The sequence below is a fragment of the Neovison vison genome, chromosome 11, assembly GCF_020171115.1.
Source record: "Neovison vison isolate M4711 chromosome 11, ASM_NN_V1, whole genome shotgun sequence".
NCBI classification, from domain to species: Eukaryota; Metazoa; Chordata; class Mammalia; order Carnivora; family Mustelidae; genus Neogale; species Neogale vison.
In genome coordinates this window covers 108,606,806-108,632,078 of record NC_058101.1, presented here as the reverse complement: position 1 = coordinate 108,632,078, position 25,273 = coordinate 108,606,806, and the positions used below count along the sequence as shown (strand labels likewise).

General features: G+C 37.8%; 1 protein-coding gene across 1 annotated transcript; it reads right to left on the bottom strand.

The window, feature by feature from the left end:
* Positions 1-8,112: 8,112 nt before the first annotated feature.
* On the bottom strand, positions 8,113-23,918 carry LOC122890452 (alcohol dehydrogenase E chain). The gene is made up of 9 exons (XM_044226065.1): positions 23,775-23,918; positions 19,620-19,721; positions 18,982-19,120; positions 17,200-17,287; positions 16,884-17,103; positions 14,517-14,777; positions 12,371-12,506; positions 11,629-11,767; positions 8,113-8,428 (listed from the first exon to the last, which is right to left on the bottom strand). The coding sequence occupies exons 1-9, from the start codon at positions 23,790-23,792 to the stop codon at positions 8,404-8,406; spliced, it is 1,128 nt and encodes a 375-aa protein (XP_044082000.1). The 5' UTR covers positions 23,793-23,918; the 3' UTR covers positions 8,113-8,403.
* Between the last annotated feature and the right edge of the window lie 1,355 nt (positions 23,919-25,273).

Below are 25,273 nucleotides of genomic sequence, written 5' to 3'. Positions count from 1 at the left end.
GTAACATCTCTGTTGGTAAGAAGAATGTCATATGGCCACTCCTAGATGCAAGAGAGGCTGGGAAAGCAAGTATTTAACTCCTAAGCCCTGTGGTAGAGGCAGCAAGGTAGACGTGGTTTGAGGTATACTGGTTTAGGCAATGGATATTATTGGTCAGGAACAAAGGACTACTGGAGGTAGGAATATGTGTTTTACATGAATGGTCTCACTTAGTTATCACAATGATGCTATAGGTAGGTGCTTTTATTATCCTTATTATACAGATGAGAAAACTGAGGTTAGCTAATTTGTACTAGTTACTTGCTAGGATTCAAACTAGATAGTTGCAGGGATCTGCACTATTTGTTGTCATTCAACTTTCAAACTTTTTTTTTAAAGCAGTGTTCATATTCTTTTTTTTTTTCAATTTATTTATTTTCAGAAAAACAGTATTCATTATTTTTTCACCACACCCAGTGCTCCATGCAATCCGTGCCCTCTACAATACCCACCACCCGGTACCCCAACCTCCCACCCCCCCGCCACCACGAGAGACTATGGACTCTGAAAAACAATCTGAGGGGTTTGCAGTGTTCATATTCTTACTGCCTTTAGAATCAGATGTCACAGACTTTTATGTCCATGCTTAAAAACACATTTTGAACAATGGCAAAATAACTGGAATAAACATACCAACTTCTAAAGATAATAAAATTAGAGTGTCTAGGTGGCTCAATGGGTTAAGCCTCTGCCAAAGGTCATGGTCTTAGGGTCCTGGGATTGAGCCCCATATTGTGCTTTCTGCTCAGTAGGGAGTCTTCTTTTCCCTCTCTCTCTCTGCCTGCCTCTCTGCCTACTTGTAATCTCTCTGTCAAATAAATAAATAAAATCTTTAAAAAAACAAAAAAATAAAGATAATAAAATGAAAGCAGTAATAGCCCATTGAATCTGTAAATTTTGTTTCTTTTTAAAAACTTCATCTTATTTTTCATATTGTCAGTTTTCATACTTGGAAGAGAATCAGTGCAGATCTTTGACAGATCGTTGTTCTGGACAGCGGCCCCAAGGAAGAGCTGGCATGATAGTGAGAATTGACCCCTGGACTCGGGGCTCCGTAACCCTTTCTCTATGGGAACTTGACATATGGCTAATAGTCTTGAAAGCCTTGTAATATTCAGTTGGACAACATATTGTATAGGGTGTCATCTATGAGGTTGGGAACAAGTTAGGTTTTTTGTTTGTCTGTTTGTTTGTTTTGTTTTGTTTTTAGAGTGAGGTAAATGTACATAATCTGGCTTCACTGTCTACCAGGAGTTTGACTTGTTATTATTTTCGTTATTTATCTTTGAAGCATAGTCATTTCCTGATAAATTTAGTTTAAATGCTAACAATGTGGGAGAAAAAGGCTATATAAGGTTTTTCAGAGTTTTCATATTTACTGGTGGACCTTATAGAAAAAGCATCTCTAATATGGTAGAGCCAATGTTGACAGTGTTTTTCAGAGCATGATGTTTGTTTAAGCTGTGTGCCTTTAAACCTCAGACTCTCATTGTTTTTATGTATGCACAAATCAGAGTTAAAAAGTCCTTCCTTGGCAGTTGGTCTCTTTTATGTGAAACATCTCACTCTACTAAAAATTTGTAAGATTCAGGAACTCATAAGGATTGATACTTGGTTGACAAATGAAAATTGTGTTTCTTCACTTGGGATCTTCGTGAGGCCTCCTGTAGGACAGGTAGTTAGTGGGTTGCATTGTAGTGTTGTAACTGGGATGCCCAAGGGAATGGATAGGCTTTTCCCCCCTCACATCCAGAATCTACATTCAGACTTTCCAATATCTTCCTGTCTACCTGGTTATTTGCCTACCATTCTGGACTCATGTTTGAAATGTATACCACACTTAACAAGGCATACAGTGAAGGTTCTGTTGCCTGGGATCACAGAAAGCATTCCCAGCACCCAAAGAATCAAAATCTTGTGCTTTTTTTTTTTCTCCAATTTATTTATTTTCAGAAAAACAGTATTCATTATTTTTTCACCACACCCAGTGCTCCATGCAAGCTGTGCCCTCTATAATACCCACCACCTGGTACCCCAACCTCCCACCCCCCCGCCACTTCAAACCCCTCAGATTGTTTTTCAGAGTCCATAGTCTCTCATGGTTCATCTCCCCTTCCAATTTACCCAAAAGCAAAATCTTGTGCTTTTATCCTAGGATGTAAGTTTAATTTTCTGTATGTATAAACTACAATACACTACTACCCATACAAAAAGTGCACTAGGTTGGTGACTACTTTGATAGCCAGTCATCTTATTTATTAATTTTTAATGTTTATGCTTTATGATCTCACAGTCCAAAGTTTCAACTTAGAGTTATTAACAATCAGTTAGCCCATGAACTTGCAAGGCGAATTGACTGAGATGGCTCTTACAAGAAATGTCCAGGTCACACATTATATTTTAGAAGTTCCCTTCTAGATTTTTTGGAATTTAGAAAGCATTTCCCCATGCACAAAATTATGGGGAAGATGAAGTCCATACTAGAGATCTTCCTCTCATGGCTCCCTAAAAAGAATTTCCTTTCCACCCTGTTGCTACTGCTATTACAGTCTACTTGTCCAACCTTTTAAAGTTGATCATACTTGCCTCTTTTCCCTTATTGCTCAACTCTTGAGTTTCTTCATTTATTCCATTTACTTCTCCCTCTCTCCTTTTTTTGCTAGAATTGTCACTTCCAGAGGTAAAAGGGAGCTCTTTCCTAAGATCTCTGGCCCTCATAACCCAGTGTCTCCTCATTGTCTTACTGTCTTTACTGGCTGCTGCTTGTCTCTCCTCCTCAGAGCACATCCTTCTCTCTTTTTTTTTTACCCTAAAGATGGGGACACATCCCAATACTCTACTCTCAAAAACTGTTTTTATTTTCATGCTTTTTACTATTACCTCTGCCTGGTATGACTGGGGAATGAGGCAATAACCACCTCATCTCCTGTGTCATCTTGGACCTCACATCTCACATCTACTTACTGGTCATCTTTTGAATACCTTCTGTCGCCTCCATTACGGTGCATCCTGCACTCTCTCAGTCTTGCTGCCAAATCACTTGTACTCCCTAAGGACATCTCATTTATCTGGTGCCCTCTTTCCTCTTTGACACTGCCCTGGAACAGGTTCCATTCTCTAATGTCTCTACCTAGTGAAAGCCTTCTTACTCTCCTCACCTCTCACGCCCCCTCCCCAGGGCTGCAAGAATGAGCTACTGATGTGTTGTGATCCATCACCCCTCTGCTCAGAAAATTTCAGTAAAGCTCCCATGGCCCAGAAGATAAAATCTAAACCTTCTTTGAAGAATTCAGGAATCTGTTACTTTTCCCATCTTAAAGTTGGCAGGTCAGCAATACGAAATGATTATAATTCCCTGAACACATTCTGCTCTTTCATGTTGAGCCTTCTGTCTGGGACCCTCCACCCCCTTTTCTTTGTCAATCTTATCTTTACTTTTTATTTGTTTATTTTTATTTATCTTTAAAAATTTTTTTGAAGATCTTATTTACTTGTCAGACAGAGAGAGAATAGAGAGCGTGAGAGCTCACAAGCACGGGGAACAGCAGGCGGAGGGAGAAGCAGGCTCCTTGTTGAGGAAGGAGCCTGATGCAGGACTCAATCCCAGGACCCTGGGATCATGACCTGAGCCGAAGGCTGACACTTAACCGACTGAGCCACCCAGGCATCCCAACTTTGAGAATTTTTTTTCAAACTTTGCGAATTATTAAGCACTTCTGGGTTCTCTTGATTCTGACAGGACTGTGCAGATGATCTTCTGGACACCGGGTCCCAAGTGAATACAATGAGCAAACCAAGGCTACATATACAACCGTTAACCTCATCAAAATTGTGTTTGGCCCCGAGTCTCATATTCCCATTCTTCTTTTATTCTTGCCTCCCTAATTTTGGTTTCTCTTTTTATTTGGTGACCCATTTCCCAAGTATTATTAGGTTTTTGACAAGTAGAACTTAGTGAACTTCAATAAAATTGTTATTTTAACATTTTCAGGGAATATTTAGTAGAGGTTATTTGTGCAATAATCATTTACTAACAGAATTGAGTAGTCAAGTGTCTAAGAAATGTAATTTTCAAATACAGACTTGATCTCACCCTGCTTCAACTTCTGAGTGATTTTCTAATGGTTCTGTCAAAAGGACTTTCTTTCTAATCCTAAACCAGCTTATATGATTTATAAAATGGCAAAGGGTTAATTAAGAGATCTTATTGCTTCTTTTTTTTGCTCATTTACTATTTCAGAAGGAGCCGTGTCACTGTATCAGAGCTATTAGCTACACCATCAACATGAATTTTTTTCTCCGGAAACTGAAAATTTTCTTCAATTTGATGCAGCATTTTGGGGCTGGATAAAAGTCAGTGCAAGTTATGTATATTCACAGTTGTATTTTTTAAAGGAGACCAGCAATATGGAAATTTTTGGTTCTAGAGTCAAAATTTTCATTGCTGGAGACCAGTTGGACACAGTGACCATATGCACCATTATAGCCTCATCAGGATACCATTCTTATACTTTGGGTTTCAACCTGCCTCTTTTCCCATTAATGTCAATCCAGTGCTGGGTGCGGAAGGTACCTATCCCCAACTCCCCCACAGATACCCCATGGAGATCTGTGCCACTCAGTGACATGCCCGGTTCTACTGTCCACTTGCTACCTATAGCCTGGGAGGAAGGAGTGTTGGAGGTGATTATAGGCCTCTGGGCAACCAGTAGGATTTTATGCCCACTCTTGTGCTGTGTGCATTTGGAACCATACCTTCATTCTCTGGCAGCACCAGCATAAAACATTGGTGTGCTGAATAATATGGGACCCATAGTATTCCATGGTGTTTTCTTAGAACCACTCTGAAAACTGCCTTGACCATAAATATCTCCCTCAGCCTTTTTGACCAAACAATTAAACTATGCCCTGCGTGTACATGGCACTCCACAGTTGACAGAGCCCTATCACTAGCATCATATTGTCTAATCTTTATGAAGCTGTCTTGGTCTGGTAGAGTAATCTGTTTGTTTGTTTATTTGTTTGTTTTTTTAAGATTTATTGGTCCATTATGTTAATTGAGGTAAAGAAACCTTTTAAAATTTACAATAGTTTATCAAGTAGTATAAATTTTTCTGTTTACCTCAAAACATAATGCTAATCTCATAGTAAACAATGGACAGAATTTTTTATACCCAGATATATGAATAAAAGTTGACAAAGTAAACCTCATGCCAGCATCAAAAATACAACAAACCTTCATTTTTCTTTTTACAATCACTGAATTCCATAACAAAGAGAAAAAGGGTAACTTTTTTTTGCCCCAAGTTTTAATTTAAATTTCAGTTAGTTAACATACAGTGTAATAGAAGTTTCAGGTGTAGAATGAAAAAGTTTGGTAGCTTCATGAAACAAAGACTGCGATCTATAAATCTCACTTCTCATCTACACATGTTCTCAAACCCATTTTTTGGGGGGAGGGCGATGGCTTTTGATTTGGTCTATTGGCAGCATGGAGAAAAGAGAACACATTTACTTGGGGACTTCACCAGTACCTCATTTTTTTTTCTTTGAAAAATTTAAAGGTAAGAAATGATTTCTAAAAATAAGAGGCACAGTCCATAATTTGGGCATGATATAAGCAAAAATTTTAAATCTCTTTTTCAATAGTTAAAAAGTTAGAAAGTTTGCTGGAAATGTATTTCAAGGGAATATATCAGATATACATCATCTCTCAATGCATTGCCAATGCACAGACATTAGAGACAGGCACAAAGAAGTACAATGGTCAGGCTGTCGGCTGGACAGGACTGAAACGTCAGGGGTATCTGGGCGAATGGTGCTGATTGTTAAGAGCTGCTGGTCTGGTGTTCACCGAAAGTCCAGCTGACACGGGCATCATTTCATCACACTGATTCACATTTTGTTTGCAACCTACTTTCCCCTCCACATTTCTGCACTGATGAAAAAGCCATCCCTCTCTTTTCCTTCCACTTTTGTTGTGACTGAAGTGTTGGTCTGAGACTGTAAACTATGTGTCAGATAGGGGTGGGGACAGGTGTTATCTGCTCTGCCCCAGCCTACAGAAAATCCAGAATCACCTGGTGAGTGTGGTCCTGAGGGGTGAGGTGTATGTGCCATACGCGATCATTGGTTAATAGGAAACACATCGTTGATTAATAATCAACACACAGGTGTTAGGTCTTCGACATTTCAGTCTATGGAGAATCTCTTATCTGAAGCCTGCTGCTGTGAGGCCTTCACAGCATCTTTAAGAAGCTCTTCTGCAGGGGACGCCTGGGTGACTCCGTGGGTTAAAGCCTCTGCCTTCGGCTCAGGTCATCCCAAGGTCCTGGGATGGAGCCCCACATCGGGCTCTCTGCTCAGCAGGGAGCCTGCTTCCTCCTCTCTCTCTGCCTGCCTCTCTGCCTACTTGTGATCTCTGTCGGTCAAATAAATAAAAAGAAAAAAAAAAGAAGCTCTTCTGCAGAATTGGGATAAACCCTCAATATTGTCATAAGCTAGAGTTCTTTGTATCTGTGTGATCTGTCAGTGCTGATACCATACATCCTCCACAATAAAAAATGTATCAAAGGCACTAAATTAATCTTTTATACTTCAAACAAACAAACAAACAAACAAAAAGTTTTCATGGGCCTTGTGTTTTGAGTAGTTCTTTAAAGCAATGGATGAAACGGCCTCAGAAAGGTTGAGGGACTTAGGGAAGGTCACCATTATGTAGGTGTTAGATCACTTGCTCTCAATCTGAAGTCCTTTCCACAATATCAAACAAACTGTAGACACAGAAACAAGTAACACTTTTAGAGAGAGACAAAACCCCTTAAAAAAGTACATCTGGTGATAAAGCTTAAAATGGAAATCTTCCCTCGAGAGTGGGAAAGCATGGACAAATGGGTAAGTACCACAGGCTCTTGCATATTCAAAAAAATAACATTAATTCCAGGATTATAGATTTAAGACATGATAGTTACTAGAAAACTTCTAGATTGAAAATGCACATCTGTATATGCATGTATGTTTACTGAAAAAAAAAATCTATCACTTTGGATGTTTGTGCATTTCCTAGTTCCCCATTTTACATGTTGGGTCCACAGCTGCTTCTTTCTGATCCCTACACTTCAAGCCACCATATTACCTTTTAATTACCTTATGACTCATTTTAATTAATTGTAATAATTAATTGTGTGGCCAATAAAGTACCAAAAATTTACAGATTTTTGAATATGGTTCTAGGAATAGTTCAGTTTTAACATTTAATATTTGAACCTCATATTTATCACTTGTAGTATGAAACTGCTTCTGTTTTAAAGAATAATGGCATTTTCACTGTGAACAGTATGAAAAGCAGTAAGTGTACTTCCCTCTGTCATATAAAAATATGTGACATTTCCCTAAAAAATTCCTCATTTTTAGAATGTAGCTAACAATATGGTAACAATTTTGTATGGTGCCTGATAGTAGCTAATTTATCGTGTTGATCGCTTCATAATGTACATAAATGTTGAAGCACTACATCGTACATCTGAAACTAATATAAGTTCGTATGTCAGCTACACTTCAATTTATTTATTTATTTATTTATTTTTAAGATTTTATTTATTTATTTGACAGAGATAACAAGTAGGCAGAGAGGCAGGCAGAGAGAGAGACATGGAAGCAGGCTCCCCATGGAGCAGAGAGCCTGACATGGGGCTTGATCCCAGGACCCTGGGATCATGACCTGAGCAGAAGGCAGAGGCTTTAACCCACTCAGCCACCCAGACGCCCCTACACTTCAGTTTAAAAAAAAAAAAAAAAAGAAATTCCCTGCATATAGAGGTTCTAGACCTTCCCTACTGGTAAATCTAAGTGTATCCTTTCCCAGATGATAGCGTTTCCCTTGGGACTTTGGTACATTTCGTAAAAAGGAAAATATAGACAGTGGAAATAGAAATAGAAGAGTTCAAGCACAGTAGCTAATCATATGTATGTTGGAGGTCATTATGTATCATATAAAGTTTAATGAAGACCTCCTCCCCTAGGTTTCAGGGACTAAGGGTGGCACAGGGAAAAGAAATGAAGAAGTCAAAGAAATACCTGTCTTTCTTTAATGGAAAGATGCCATAATTCAACATGAGTAGAATGATTAAGAAGGAAAGTTTACTGGATTCAACTATGCAGCTAATGATTCATCTAGCTCTCACTTGAATTTTAAACATTGGCTTGAAAAAGTATTTCACATGAATTTTTGTTTCTTTTGGATAGCTCTCATGCACGATTTGTTGACTGCATCTCTGAAGAACAGAATTGGTGATGTTGTTTGGCTGCTTGTTCCAGAAGGTTCACGAGCCAAAAGCCTGCTGAAATGAAGCCATCCATATGGTCTCAGAATGTTAGGATGGTGCGGATGCTGCAACAGGAAATAAAAGATATATTAGTTGTTTTACTGTGCAGATAACCCACCCTCTTCCATGTGAGAGTTCAAGGAACGTTCAGCCTTGTCGCAGTGAGAGGCTCTTTGTGGTTCCCTCTACTTTGTTCACATCCCTCGCATTCATGTCAAGTCAAGTAGTACGGTGGGTCTTCTTTTGCTGGTCCTCTCTTGTGTGTTCTCCTGCCTTAACCTCAATCATAACATCCTGAGTAGGACTGTCATTTAGGCTTCACTGTATATGAACATCCTCCAAAAATCACTTTGGAGAGCATGCATATCTGGCATAATAATGCAAAACAACAATGGGTAATGGTGTGTAATAAGTTCTTGCTGTTTGTCACATATTCTGTAAATGCTCTTCATATATTTTATCATTTAAACCTCAACTGAAGCAACCAGGCTAGGAGGCAGGTCATAATGTTTCCTTTTTAGAGATTAAAAACACTGAGAGAGGACACATATCTAGTGTGGGGTGTGAGAATTTAAATTTAAATATAAAGTTGCAGAAATTAAAAGATGATAGATAACTTGCCTAAAGGAACCAGAATGTAATAAAGACCATCTTGAAGGTTTCATAGAGCTTTGATAAAGAAATGTTGAAGGATTCTTAGAAATAGATAATAAAGTTGATTTGTATTCAGAAACTTCATTCTTATGGAGATTAGAAATGTTATACTTACACTGGAACTATTGTCCTTCCTATAATCTATCTTCTGATGGATATATACTTTTAGAAAAAGATGGTCTTTGTGCCTTAAATACATATATATATTCTTATATTTAATAAGGAAAATATATGTAATTTTAGAAACAAAGATAGTGTGAGGAAGAAAATAAAAATTACTTGTAATCTCATACACACAGATAATCAGTGCTAATATTTTCTTGAATTTTGATCAACTTTTTTTAGAGTATGTCAATTTTTTACTGCTCATATTGAAAACTTGGGGTCATCCTATATATGTTTATATTCTCAATTCTGTAACTTAAAATTACAATCTGAAAATTTCCAAATTTCATGAAATAACTTCTTTTTAATGGCTTCATTGATTTCTAGTACATTGTTGGAATTTATTTAACCATCTCCTTAATGTTGGACTTTAGTATGTTTCCAAGTTTTGATAATATAGATAATAGATGAGTGTGCTTAAATAGATGTATATTTGTATCTCTGATTATTTCTGTAGAATAGTTTCCCAGAAATGGAATTGCTGGGACTAAGGATCTAAGTTTTTTTAAAGGTTTCTGATGCAAATTAACCAAATTACTTTCCAGAAAGGATGAAATCTGGTGCTCTCCTTTCTCAATAAGATTTGTCAGACTGCCCAGTACATTATGTGTGTGGGTGCTGAAGAAATTCATTTAAAGTTGAAAACCTCATGAGAAGTGTGCAATAGCAGAAAAAGTTATGGGCAATGCAACTAGAAGGTGGGAGTTAGCTATAACTGCCTAGGTCAAATTATACCTCATGTATAAATTCTTCTTAGGTGGTCATTATAGTTAAATGTTAGAGGTAGGAAATAGAATCGGCTTATTTTCCTAATCATGGAAGAAAATGTAAGAAAGACTTCAGCCTTTAAAAGAGCATTCCCCTTTACAACACAAGCATCCCTCACCCTTTCTCCTTGCAGATGCTGCGTTCTTTATGAATTGAAGGTTTGTGGCAACTGTGTTGAGCAAGTCTCCCATTACTACTTCTCCCAACAGTGTTTGCTCACTTCCTGTCTCTTTGTCACATTGGGGTAATTCTTACAATATGTCAAACTTTCTCATTGTTGTTATATTTGTTCTGCTAACCTGTCATCAGTGATCTTTGATGTTATTAGGTAATTGTTATGTATTATGTAATTGTTTTGGTGCTATCATGAATGCGCCCATAGAAGACAGTGAACTTAATCCATGAGTATTGTGTGTATTCTGACTGCTACTAGCTGTTCCCATCTCCCTCTATTTCCTGCGACTATCACCCAAGACACAATATTGAATTAGGCCAATTAATAACATTGCAGTGGTCTCTAAGTCTTCTAGTGAAAGGAAGAATCAAACTTTAATGCGGTCTTATTTAAGAAATTGCCACAGTTGCCGCAAACTTCAGCAACGCCCACCCTGATCAGTCAGCAGCCAACAACACCGAGGTACGACCCTCCACCAGCAAAAAGATTACAACTCACTGAAAGGTCAGATGATGATTAGCATTTTTTAGCAACACAATATTTTTTAACTAAGGTATGTCCACTGTTTTTTAGACATACTGCTATTGCACACTTACTAGACTATGGTACAGTGTAAAAGTAACTTTTATAAGTGCTGGGAGAGCAAAAACTTCATTTGACTCACTTTTCTGCATATGTGCTTTATTGCAGTGGTCTGGAGACAAGCCCACCATACCTCTAAGGTATGCCTATAATTTTTAGTTGTGAAAAGTTCTTTGTAAACTAAAAAAAAAAAAAGTGTTTTTTAATGAAAAAATTAGTGAAATCTGTTTAGAAAAAAAATATCAAGGTAGTTCTACCTGCTTCCTTAATGAAATAGGCCCTTAATATAATTTAAATTGATTTGTAGCCATTAAAGTTCAACCTTTTTAGGTGGCCAGGCAGAGGCTGCAGTGACTTCAAATTATAGTTAAGACTGTGTGACTGATTCTTTTCCTTGCAAGGGTGACTCTTCTTTAATAAGTAAAGCTGAGTGGCTCTGATTATTCAGAGTCACTGTAACCAAAATAATTGGGTTCAGTAGAAGAGGAAGTAAGAAAGCAATTGTTTTAGTTTCTCCCAATACAATCTTTTTTTTTTTTTAATTAAATTTTGGCCTTTATTTCACACTACACAAAAACCAATTCCAGTCAGATTTCAGATCAAATATCAAAGATGAAAAAGTAGATTTTAAAAGAAAACATAGCCGAGCATCTTCCAAAACCAAATCTCCAAAGAGTAACATTCTACATTTTCATTTTCACATGTGCCCTAATCTTTCTCTCCCTCTAGCTCTCTCTCTCATGCACACACACAATTTATTTATTTATTAATATCATTGTTCTCCCAATACAATCTTAATTGTTCTTTATATCCAAAGACTGAACTACAAATGGAGAAACAAGGAACTCCAGTATTTTTTCATTCTTTCACCTTTTTTCTTTATTGACCCATACCCACCATAAAAAGAAATTTAATATCTACCTCTTTCCAGAGCGAAGCAGGTCAAATCCTTCATTTATTTTTTCAAAAGGTAAAACATGGGTTATTAATGGATCCAGTGGAAACTTCTTAGCCATAAAATCAGCCACAAGTTTGGGGACAGAATCTTTACTCTTAAAGCCTGAAAAGAAAATGACATCATTGTAAGTTTCAGGCATGGGTAAAAGGAGAATTGGAGAGGAGACTTTCCAAGCAGAATTAAGAGGAAAGTTTATAGAAAGTGCTATGTCCCACAGACTACTATTACTGAGGCTAATAAGAGATAGTGTTTCAATATTGTTTTGCCATGTTAGACTTTCTTTTAATCCACCTGGATAAACTGAGGTTCTTAATTATTAGCTCTCCATAATGAAATTATACCATAGGTGCTTATTCCCAAAATCAAGGAGAAAATTTAGCCTAATTTTAGGCAATGAGGGCACATGTGAATGACTGCTATGGATTTCCTGGGTCCTGTGAGGTATTTCAGTGCCTTGTGCCATCATGGGTATAAAAGAAAGGTACTGGAAGATTCTAGTTAACTTATGGGAACACCAAAAATTGTGTCTTTGAACCTTCTGTGTGCATCAGATCCATAAATCTAGTTGATTTAGAGCCTATAGCTTATAAAGGAATTTTAATTTATTTTTAACCATGTTGCTTTTTAAAACCTGGTTTTGTCACTTGTAAAAGGGAAGAACTCCTGAGGTTAATAAGAATTCAGCCATCAAGCCTAACCACATACCACCAAAAATTGCTCCTTTCCAGGTACGTCCGGTCAATAGCAACATAGGGTTCATAGAGAGATTTTGTGAATTAGGAGGTACTCCTACAATGACGCTTACACCATAGGACTCTTGACAGCAGGACAAGGCAGCCACCTGGAATAAAATTAGTATTTAGCATCATTAGAGTGAATTTTCTGATAGTTCCCACTCATGATGCATGGTATCATGCAATACTGATTTAGTTAGATTGTGAGTGTGTTCGGGGAAGAGATGATGTCTTTTGTTTCTTTATTCCCCATTGTGCCTAGAATCATGCTGCGATTTTAGGAAATGTCCAGAAAATCTCTTTTTTTAGTGAGACCAGTGGATGAATAATTTGTGTATGCATAATTCTTCCTTATAAAATAATGGAGGCAAACATCATTACAAACATATCTATATAAATTCTGAGTCCTCAAGTAAAATTATTGTTTTGTTATTACATGGCTCTGAGGCAGTTGATTAAGTCATTTTTCATTTATTTATCAAGTCAATATTTTGAATGCAGTACTTTGAACCACATGTTTTGATGGCAAACAAGATATAAGATCAATTACATTATCAAAATTGGTCTCTTATCCACTTGATGGCCTCCTGGAACTTCACAAGAAAGACTAGCCCCTCCAGTCAAGTTTTTAAACATGTTCCATTGTAAGAGAATTGTTGAGGACCTCCTGCCCCAGCAATACTTAAGGATTCATCCTTTGATTTTGGAATATGATGTATATGAGACCAGGTAACCTCAGAACATGTGGCTGTTGGGTGATATTTGGTATCTTCACATGAAGTAAAAATCCAATTTCACAGAAGAAAAGAGAGAGAAAACAACATAAAAAAGGCATAAGAAGAAATGCTACCACCCTGAATAAAGTTGGATTCCCTTGGAACTTCTGTCCTCTGAAGTTGGCATATTGTCCCAAGTCAAGGCTACGAAGAGCTTAACTCTTAGGGCAGTGCTCCCTATTACAGCACTCCTGGGATTTACTGGAGAACCTCAAAAGGTGGATTTGTTGGCTTCTGGAGACTGTTTCAGTAGGATTCTAGAGAGTTCTGGTTAGGTGGACTATAACTGGAGATGTGTTCCTCATTGCAATTGATGATATTTATAATTATTTGAAAGTAGTGTTTTGCATATTCCAATGGTGATGGAAACACTGCAAGATCAGAAACAATATTGCAGGGCGCCTGGGTGGCTCAGATGTTTATGCATCTGCCTTTGGCTCAGGTCATGATCTCAGGTACTGAGATCGAGTCCCACATGGGGCTCCCTGCTCAGCAGGGAGTCTGCTTCTCACTCCCCGCTCTGCTCCCCCTGCTTGTGCTCTCTCTCTCTGTCAGATAAATAAATAAAATCTTAAAAAAAAAAAAGAAACAGTATTGCATGTCAATAATACTAGCTACTGTTTATGGGGCTTATCATCTGACAGGTGACACTGTGCTAGGTATTTTATGTGTGTTAACTCATGTAATTTATAAACCATGCTATACAATATGTATCTCTTAAATATTTTTGGTGGGAAACATTTTTTGACTTTCTAAAGCATTCAGCCCAACACATAGATATTGGATGCTAACTCTGTGCCAGGCACTGTGCTGTCTGCTGTGGCAAAATGGGGCAGTGTGGTTAATGGTAAAATGCAATATTTTCTATTAATAAAATGATACTGGTCTAAAATTGACCATTATCTCTTCTGGCCAAAGTATGATATATGAAAAGAAATCAAAACTTATTAAAACATAAAAAATTGTTAAACCATTTTTGTTAAGAATGTGGGGAAAAGTCAAACTTGGCAGTCTGAAAACAGAATTTATATTATCTATATTTACTTGAATTTGAAATTTTTTACTAAAAATTAACAAAGTAAATTTGTAATGACTTAATTAAAAAAAAAAAAGACCCTCTTCCTTCTCTAAAGGGGAACTATTGAGACAGATTTGCTTAGCTGATGGAATTAAAGATTTCTCATAGTAATAAATTGAATATCCCAGGTAACCAGCAGGGGATAGAAAACCACCATTCATAGTTTTAAAAATATTATTTATATATAATATTTATATTCTGCTGCCTAAAAGTACACCCTGGAATGTAGAAACCAATATCTCAGGGCATTTCCTGTTACATACCATGGTGTCAAGCCGCCCAATGACTTCAAATGAAAAATCCACACCGCCACCACTCATTTCCTTCAGCACATCCTGGATGGGTTCCTTGTAGTCCTGAGGGCTGATGCACTCAGTGGCACCCACCTCTTTGGCCTTTGCAAATTTTTCTTTGTTGATGTCCACCCCAATGATCCTGGCTGCTCCTGCTGCTTTGCAGCCTATGATCACAGACAGGCCAACTCCTCCAAGGCCAAACACCGCACAGGTGGAACCCTGGGTGACCTGTATTTACAGAAAATGCAAGAATGGATTAAATAATGATTACTAGAAATTATCTAAGCTGAAGAAAGTGCCATGCCTTGTCCGTTATGAGAAGCTATTCAAACTCTTATGTCCAACCGGCTGTCAAATCTCTTTCGGCTTTAGTTGCTTTGTGTTGAAATTAAGAGGGTTGAATTAGATGAGTGGTTTTTAGACTCTGCTGGACGTAAGACTCACCTGGGGAGGTTTAAAACGTCTCCAAGCCCAGGTCATGGCTCATAATCAATTTCATCAGAGTCTCTGCTGGTGGGACCCAGTTCCCAGGTGACTCCAATGGGAAGCCCAGGTTTGGAGCCAGTGCATTGGATGATTTTTAAGCTCTAAATGCCAATGACCCCCATCTTGAAGAGAATCTAATAGCTCAAATCCATCAATGCCCAGCTTTTTTTGCACAGACATGCAAGTTTGGATAAATGAAATAATAAGTGGAAAGATTATTCTGCAATACTGAAAAATAATCCAAACAGATCCTCAATAATTAATTCCTTGGTTCATTAGCTTTCAGTATCATGACCAGTATCGCGAGAACAGAAATGAGCTGTGAAACATAGAAAAGTTATCCTTAGTTTAGAGGAAAGCATGAGAACAGGGAAAATTTAACAGATAACTAAGATAATACAGCTTGAGACTGCTGTGATCTTGTGGGTTGTTATCCCTGCTTTTAAGAATGTACTAATAAACAATAGTGCACTGAAAAGTTGGTCTGTATTTTATTAATGGCTGAGATTAATTATTACGGGTGCCCTTGCTTCTGCTCTGCTCAAACAGATGATGTAATTGCACAAGGCACCTAGTGCTAGAGTCACAGAAATTTGGAAAACAAGTGCACTCAATGATTTAAATTGGTCCGTTAGTAAATCTAAACTTCTATGGTCAGCCTTCTGGGTGGCTGGCTATATTTCTCCTTTCCCAAGTAATCATTCTGGGGGAAACAGCACCACTTTTTACCTTACTTAGAAAAAATTGAGACTTGTGATTCTGATTTAAAGGTGAAGGTATTTATGTATCATGACTTAAGATTCAGCAATTTTTAAAAAGATTTTATTTGTTTAACAGAGAGACCACAAGTTGGCAGGGAGGCAGGCAGAGACAGAGAGGGGGAAGCAGGCTGTCTGCTAAGCAAAGAGCTTAATGCGAGGCTCAATCCCAGGACCCTGAGATCATGACTTGAGCTGAAGGTAGGGGCTTTAACCCACTGAGCCACCCAGGTGCCCCTATGATTCAGCAGTTTTGAGAGAAAGGCTAGTGGCTGCTCTCACACTAACCAGCTGTGAGATTTTCGGCAAATAGCTTTATGTCTCTGAGCCTCCATTTCATAAAATGAAGGGATACTGCGAGATTTCCAACCTTTTGAGAAAAGGGGCCTTTAAAGAATTGCTCTTTAAAATCTGCCACCTTTAAAATGTGTGTGTGTGTGTGTGTGTGTGTGTGTGCAGACGAGATGCAGTAGTGAAATCCTGTAATGACTGGACTAAATGCCAAATGCATTATTGAAGCTTCATGACTTCCCTTTCAAGGATCCACAGAGTAGGTGGGTTGCTGACTCTTGGTTTGGAAGTGTGCCACATAAGGCTTTGGAATCTACTGCTGGTCTTAATTCTGGGAGTAGAGGTCTGTGGGCTAGATGCAACCCCTTCATCTCACTGACGTCTGCTGCCTCAGAAGCTCGCAGAACCTACTCTACCTGACGCATGTTGGTGCTAGCAATACAGTAAATTACTAAATGAGCTCCCAGCTCTAAAATTTAGTGATCACATAAAGAACAAGTAGAGAAGAATAATTGTAATAATAATTGTGAAGATTACAACTTTACTTTTGCATCAATAGCTTTTTCATCTGTGGTAAACAGATGAATTCTCTAGGAAATTCTCCTCAATTCCTTCCGAGGCCATTTTTGTGCTCATAACTGATAACCTAAATTTTGTAGAGTATATCAATGTTATTGTGGTAACAAGGCAGAAAGCTACCAGCAAATCTATGAAGAGTGATCTCTGATTACAGTGAGAAATGGCTCTCCTTTTAGTTCCTAATAATCTAACCAATTTTATCACCCATTGTCATTCCTACCTTGGCAACATTGACTGCAGACCCATACCCAGTAGAAAATCCACAGCCAATGAGACAGACTTTCTCCAATGGTGCGGCTGCATCGACCTTGACCACTGCAGTCTCATCCACCACTGTGTACTGGGAGAAGGTGCTGGTGCTGATGAAATGGTGGATAGGATTTCCTCTGCAGACAAACCTGGTAGTTCCATCCTGCATGAACCCCCGAGGCTTGCTCAGACTGGCCAGTACAACACATAGACACAGAGGGCATGAGACAGGAACATAACCGATGCACAAATCCATTGGCTGTGTAAGGAGAGTATCAGAAACTTACTCATTTTTCAAGCAGAAATTGCCTTGCGGGTGTTTACAAACATTGCATTTTCCACACTGGGGCGTGAAGAGTGGAATGACTTTGTCACCTGGAAGGTGCAAAACACATTCTTCTTAAATTTCTACTCAGGAATTAAGGCAGTAAGAACTGGAAGCTTATGTGTATGTATTAGAGTTGTGTGTCTTTGGAAAATCTCCAAGAAATAGAGTTCAGTCACCACCATGTCACTGGTCCCTCCCTGCTAGCATTGTTAATGCCCTGGGTTTGTATGTGCCTGAAGATTCCCAAAGAGGACATGCGAATATAGGAAACAATGTGGATTTAAAGGACTATTTCTCCTGTGTTAATAGTTCTCTTTCATGGGGTGCCTTTTCTCTTGGGGATTTTATACATACCATCTCATAAATCTTTGATAATTAAACCTTAAATATTCTCACTGTAACTGTAAATACAACTTTCAGCTGTGAGCAGGCTGCCATCATTCCATTAGATGCCTGGTTGTCCTCAGTAGTTTTAATAGTTTGGGATGAAGTAAAAATGCATATTTCAGCAACCATTTGTTGGCTTTTCAGAGTGACTATGCATTTAGGGTTTTGTTTTGTTTTTTTAAAGGAAAACTAACAAAAATGGAACAAAAAGAATTCACCAAATCCCTCTGTAGACCTCAACAATGAGTTAGGCATGCTCTTTGAGGAAAAAAAACTGACTTTCAAATGTTTGTATCTGGCAACCAAATTGGTAAATTATTTTTTCTGCTTTGGTAGAAGGAACAGGGCTAAAAAGTAAGTGTGTCATTTATTATTAATTTATTTCTAACTAAAGGAAAGATTAAGAGCTGAAATTCAAACCAGATGATTTATTTTATTATTTTCTGATGATAGGCCAATTAAGTATTTGGTAAGGGGGAGGCCACATTTACTGTTAAAGTGATTTTTAAAAATTAGACAGAATTTTTATTTTTAATCACCTATCCACAAGACCCAGAAAAGTGGTTAGGTCATAACATTTAACACATAAATTTTATATGGAGATGATGGCATGGAAATTTTCTATGTCACCCCTTAATTTTTAAACTATTAAGATAGGATATCCTATAGGATAAAATAAATATTAAAGATAAAGTAGTACTTTGTCACCAATCACATTTAACCACTTTAAAGGTACTAAAACAGATATTGCTTATGGCAGGATGTTTTCTGCTGGGTATACTTCCTTCCCTTCCATTTAGACTGTCTCATTGATTTAGTGTTCAAGATGGGAGGCCATACTGGGAGAGGAAACCAGTGAATGGGCTCCTCTTCCCATCTAAGAGAAGATCATGTTGATTTAATCATAGACTCATGGCCCCCATCCTGTGAAATCAGCATGGAACAGTTTCCATACACTGATTTGGAGGATCAGGACATAGTCTTAATTTTTCTTATTTTGTCTCCTTTGTCATTCTTTTTGGACCTGACAGAAGATAATACTCAGCAACAGTAAAATGGAAATTATTTGTTTATGAACTCTAACTTTGGCAGGCACTGCATCTTTCTCAATCCTGATGTGTCCCTGGGATCTAACCTGGTGTCTGACATCTAGTAGGTACTCAAAAGGCACTTGCTAAACGAGAGAATTTATGAGTGCATGAATGCACACATGTCTGAGTCAGACAGGGAGGAAAGAAAAGAGGAGACCTATGTTCTAGTCCCAGCTCTGCCATGACCTTCTGTAAGGTCTTTCCAGGCTGGTTGATCTTGGGGTCCTGAACTAAGACACATTCCTTAAGTGAGAATTCTGTACCTGGTTTTACTGTAGTCACTCCTTCTCCAATGCTTTCCACAATGCCAGCTGCCTCATGGCCCAAGATTATAGGGAGAGGTGTGACAAGTGCTCCACTAACCACGTGATCATCAGAACGACAGATTCCTGAGGCCACCATCTACGCAATAAAGGAAGGATATTTAGATTTATAAAAGATAAAGACCCTTTCCTTTTCCTCATCAAACAATTTGGAATAGTCCATAAAATAGTTGTTTCTGAAATATTTAAGTCTTATTTAATATATAAGAATATATCCTTTTTTATAGAAGTAGAAATTTCAGGTTAACTCTAAGAAAATTGTCACTTAAGTTCTACTATCTGATGCTAATTGATTTCAAAATCCTGATGTATATCCCTTTGTGCTTTTTTCCTGTACAAATGCATAAGTTCTTTTTTTATTTTATTAGGATTATACTGTATATACTCCTTGGTTCCTTCTTAAAAATTTGATGATTTGTATGTACATCTTTCCTTGACAATAAATGTAATTCCACTGCTTGGATCACCATATAAAATGTGATAAAATCCATATTTAATGGATTTTTGCTTATTTCCAATTTTACCCTTTTCTGAAATTTTTAAACCTAAAACTAAATAGAAATGGAAAAATGTTTCACCTTAATACGAACTTCATGGGCCTTAGGTGGTGCGACCTCGACCTCCTCTATGGAAAAGGGTTTCTTTATCTCCCATAGCACAGCTGCTTTGCATTTGATTACCTGAAAATTGAACAGAATGATGATACCAGTTTTTCCCCACTCTTAAAGTCAAGGAGAGTGACTTTCATTTTGTTATGTGCAACATCTATCCCCATGTCTGGAAACTAACAAGGGTTCCATAGAAATGAAGGACCTCTGATTTACAAAGAGAATAAAAATACCTTTTTAAACAACAGGCAAAGCAATAACATAAGGAAAGAGAAACAGAATTAACTACAATGAGATATTGAGATAAAAGGGAATATATTCTTTTGGGCCTCTGTATGTTGGTTTTTCTTCTCCAAGGGATGTTTCTTCCTTATATTTCTTAATGTGGTCCTTAAATTGGTTGTTTATCCACAACTGTTGCTAGTGCATGAAGTTCTGAATCGAAATAATTTTGCTACAGGTATAGTGCTATTCACATGAAATCTATTGCCTTCTTGCTCAATTCTCTGCTGAAACCCAAATGATCTAATTTTATTATTTCATTTGCACATTTGCCTCCCTGCCTACAATGCTTTCTTTTTCTCTATTTGCCTGTTCTCTTCTCTTGACTTTGTTTTCCCTACTGTTTGTGTGTGCTACTTGTTTGCATCACTCATTTGACAGTTAGCTTTGGTAGTACTGTCTTTTTCATCAAATGTATGTATAGAAATTCCTTCCATATTAGATTTGCAACAAAAATTGCCCAGGTTATAGCTGTACGCACCCACTCACACCCACCCAAATTTGCATGTATATATATAAAAATGGGAGAATGGTGTGCTTGAATTTCTAGCTTGTACAGGCAACTCATGGAAGTTCTTAAAAATAAAAAGGTGAAAACATGTTTTTAGTGCTTGGGAATGTAATATAAAACTTGTCTTGGGGCTCCTGGGTGGCTCAGCCGCTGAGTGTCTGCCTTCGGTTCAGGTCATGATCCCAGGGTCCTGAGCTCCCAGGGTCCTGAGATGGAGTCCCGCATCGGGCTCCCCGCTGAGCGGGAAGCCTACTTCTCCCTCTTCCCACTCCACTTGCTTGTGTTCCTTCTCTTAAAAACAAAACAAAACAAAACAAAACAAAGAAACAAACAAAAAAAACTTGTCTTCATTGTTGCAAAGCTTATACGGGTAAAGGAGTTTTTCCCAAAAAGAACTGATGTAATTGCAAATATGATAAAAAAAAATCTTCAATAGGAATATATCCTCTGACAATTCATTTTCTTTATTTATATGTCAAATCCTTCCACTTTGCAAGACTTTTGCATTGACCATAGTCAATGCCACAAAAAATGTGAAAGCTCTGGGGAAAAACACACTAATGTAGATAGGTCCTAATTATAGGATTCTGTTCTGGGTGAATTACATGCTTGATCTGTAAACCTCACAATGATGCTACCACAGCAGTATTATTGAATTTTTGGTCTTATTTTACAACTAAAAAGATTGAGCTCAATTGACTCAGTAATTAATTGAATAATTTCCCCAAAAGCCACAAAGCTGGCTGTCCAGAGACTCCAACTTAAAAAAGAATCATCCAACTTTATTTGTTTGCTACCCCATGATAGTGAAAGATTAACAAAGGTTAAATAGTAGTAGCAGCAACAGTAGTAATAACAGTGACTAATGTTTATTGAATTATTTCTATGTGTCAGCCACTATCCTAAGTGTTTTACAGTGATGATTTATTAAGTTCTCACAACCACCTTATAAAATAGATATTACTGCCTCTTGGCATTTGGGGACAATAGAATGCAGGAAGGATAAACATAAATGGTGTTGCACAAAGCTGAAAGTGTTGATGTTGCATCCAAAGGAGAGGATTGTTTTCATTAATACATTTGGTTTACGCTTTTGCTCTTTGACCTCCTTCTTTTAAGCTGAGTTTTGGTATATTTAACTTTCCTTTTTCCTAACTATTCTTCATTTGAAACCTAATGCCATTGTAAAGGGTAACTAGTAATGAATGAAAATAAAGAGAGTTGCCATGAGAAAACTGACAGCAGGTGGCCTGTGTGATTTTCAGCAGATCTTACTGATACAACAGGAGTGTTGTATCACAGTGTGTGCAGAAACCTCTGAATCTTTAATTTCTCTTAGCAAGATAGCATGCTGTGGGTGGGGTCCACTCCTAGCATAACACCTATACTGGAAACAGCTGCACAGGCTTTTGCAATTAAGCAGTTAAACAACATGAATTGTTTATGTTTCATGACCACTTGCATGTTTCTCTGCCCCCGAGAGCACACTGAACAAATAGACGTGATCCATGGAAGACTTGGAATCGGTTATCTGTGTTCCCAGAGCTAATAAGTGATTCAAACTGTGTCACTCTTACTACTTTTTTGTAAAAAACAAAAAAACAAAAATACAAAAAAACGGAAAAGGATTTCCATAGGATTTCTATGGAAATTTCCTGGATTATGCCACAACCGGACCCTTTTATTTATTTATTCATTTATTTATTTATTTATTTTAAAATTATTTTATTTATTTATTTGACAGAGATCACAAGTAGGCAGAGAGGCAGGCAGAGAAAGAGGAGGAAGCAGGCTCCACACGGAGCAGAGAGCCCAGTGTGGGGCTCGATTACCCCCAGGATCCTGGGATCATGACCCGAGCCGAAGGCAGAGTCTTTAACCCACTGAGCCACCCCGGCGCCCCAGTAAGACCCTTTTAATTCAGAATTTGCATGCTGATATTGGCTTGCTTAACCTCGATGATTCTAATGCTTTGAAATCAATATGCCTTTTGTAAGAGATTTCATAGGAAGCTTCAAAGGATAAAGTTCTCTGAATCAAATTCCTGTCATAGACCTTTTGTCAGATTTAACTTCCCTGTGTTCCTAAAAATATGATTACCAAAAAAAAAAAAGTTTAAATTATGGTTTCTTAATATAAAGATAACTTCTTGATTAAGAACATAGAATTTTAGGTTTGCAAATTATTAGTGATTGGCCATATCTATTGCACATTAATATAGGAAGTCAAGACTATTAAGTACAGATGCTATTCATTTTTGATAAAGATATTTAGGAATTGCCTTTTTTTTTGAGAAATAGAAATTAAATTTAAAGATCACCCAATTCAACAGAAAAAAAAAAAAACCTCCACTGGTTTTTACATGAACTTTGCATAAGCCAATTATTAACAAGACAATTTAAAAAATACTTTTCCTTTTAATTGAACAGATAGGGAGACAATGCATAAACAGGTATTTTGCATGATTTCATGAAGGCACTTTTAGTTTTCTCATGTGACTTCCGCAAATTACAGCAAATGCTGTAGGAAACATTAAATTGCCATTGCATAGCATTTAAATCTGAATTCAGACAGGACACTCAGGTGTACAAAGAGCTAAATTTTTTAAGAAAAAATTGTTCTGAAACTCATCAACTATAAGTGTACTATAAGTTATACTTCAAAATAATTTATAAGAAATAAGTCCCAGTTTTTTTTTTTTTTAAGATTTTATTTATTTATTTATTTGACAGACAGAGATCACAAGGAGGCAGAGAGACAGGCAGAGAAAGAGGAGGAAGCAGGTTCCCTGCTGAGCAGAGAGCCCGATGCAGGGCTCAATCCCAGGACCCTGGGATCATGACCTGAGCGGAAGGCAGAGGCTTTAACCCACTGAGCCACCCAGGCGCCCCAATAAGTCCCAGTTTTGTCACAGTCTATAAAGTACTCTTAACAGAGGAATAGCCCATTTTCATTGTAGTGTAGTAGACTAGCATATTGAAGCACATAATGTTGTTGTATTTCAGTACATATTATTTCTTTAAAAAAATTTTTTTAATGATTTTATTCATTTATTTGAGAGAGAGAGAGAGCATGAGAGGAGAGAGGTCAGCGAGAGAAGCAGACTCCCAAGCAGGGAGCCGGATGCGGGACTCAATCCTAGCACTCCAGGATCCTGACCGGAGCGGAACAAAGGCAGTCGCTTAACCAACTGAGCCACCCAGGAGCCCCTAAGTACATTATTCTTTCTAATTTTCATGTGAATTTTAAGTTATTCATTAATACTATCTCTTTGTGTATGATATAATAAGAATATATTTCCGAAAGGAAAAAAAAAAGTTTTTTTTGCTTACTTTTCCTGCTGTGCTCATGGCTCCGTTTTCTCTTCAAGGCAGGAGAGTGGTGAATCCTTAAACTGTTTTCTGCTTGAGTACATAAAGCTGATACATTACACAGGTTGTTTGCTTCAGTAACGACCCATTGCACCCACGTGATCTGAGGGTATTAAGCCAATCTCCTCAGTTTATTCTCTAGCCAAGTCAAATCAGAAAGAAAAGGTCACTGAGCCAGCGTTCACACCCTGACTTTTTTTGCAATATGCCAACTTCAATTAATATCTTGATTTCATTAGGTTAAATATTTCCCTACATATAAATTTTAATCTCCCTCTTTTTCCTGGATTCTATATTTCTTCTCTCTCAATCCCACATAGGGTGTTCAGAGTTCTGTTTTCTCATTGCCTGCACTAATGTCCAACTTCTTTTTTTTTTTTTTTAAATCTTTAAAGATTTTATTTATTTGTCAGAGAGAGAGAGAAAGCACAAGCAGGCAGAGGGGGGCAAGCAGGCTCTCTGGGAGGGAGAAGCAGGCTCCCTGCTGAGCAAGGAGCCCAATGCGGAATTCGATCCCAGGACCCTGGCAGCATGACCTGAGCTGAAGGCAGATGCTTAACCAATTGGACCACCCAGGCACCCCAGGCAGACCTTAACCCTACCAGCTGTGTGCACGTGGATTTTTTATTTAAGTGTCTTTGGTCTCAGTTTTGTTTTCTATAAAATGAGGATGACTAACATCTTCAAAGAGTTGTCTGAGGAAAACAGATCATCCTTTTAAAGCATTTAAAAGAGAGCCTGAAATAGGACAAACTTGTATGCATAGTAGCTACTCGCTAAGGTTTTAGTGCTGACTGCCTTATTACCACTTTCTTCTTGTTCTCCGAGCACTCCAGGGGCTGAATGTTCTTAATGTTCTGTGTGGCCTTAACATGCCTTTTGTGATCTTTCCAGCAATTATGCCACCAGTTTTCGGTATTAAATCCCCTTTGTTTGAAATAGTTTTCTATTTCACTTACTGGAAACTAAGACAGTTCTTCTCGCCAAAAGTCCTCCTGGAAGTGCATTCTCAAGTAAACAAAAGTATTTATGCAGACAGAGTTGATGTCTTTGTAATGGTCGCAGTTTACTGACAGAAAGCACTGGAATGGGTATGTTTTTTTTTTTTTTAATTTTTTCAATTTATTTATTTTCAGAAAAACAGTATTCATTATTTTTTCACCACACCCAGTGCTCCATGAAATCCCTGCCCTCTATAATACCTACCACCTGGTACCCCAACCTCCCACACCCCCGCCACTTCATGTTTAAGGAGGTTGAGAGGAAAGGAAAAGATCCAGAATCATCAACAGAGAAGTGGAGAGATAGCTAACAGGACCCAGTTGCTCTTTTCCATTACAGATCGAATGTAGGCCTCATCTGCAATGTTTTGCACACTGTCCATGTGCCTTCCAGTAGTTTTCCAGAGCACCTGCAAGGGGTTCAAAATATAGTACCTTTTGAATCCTGATATGATAAAG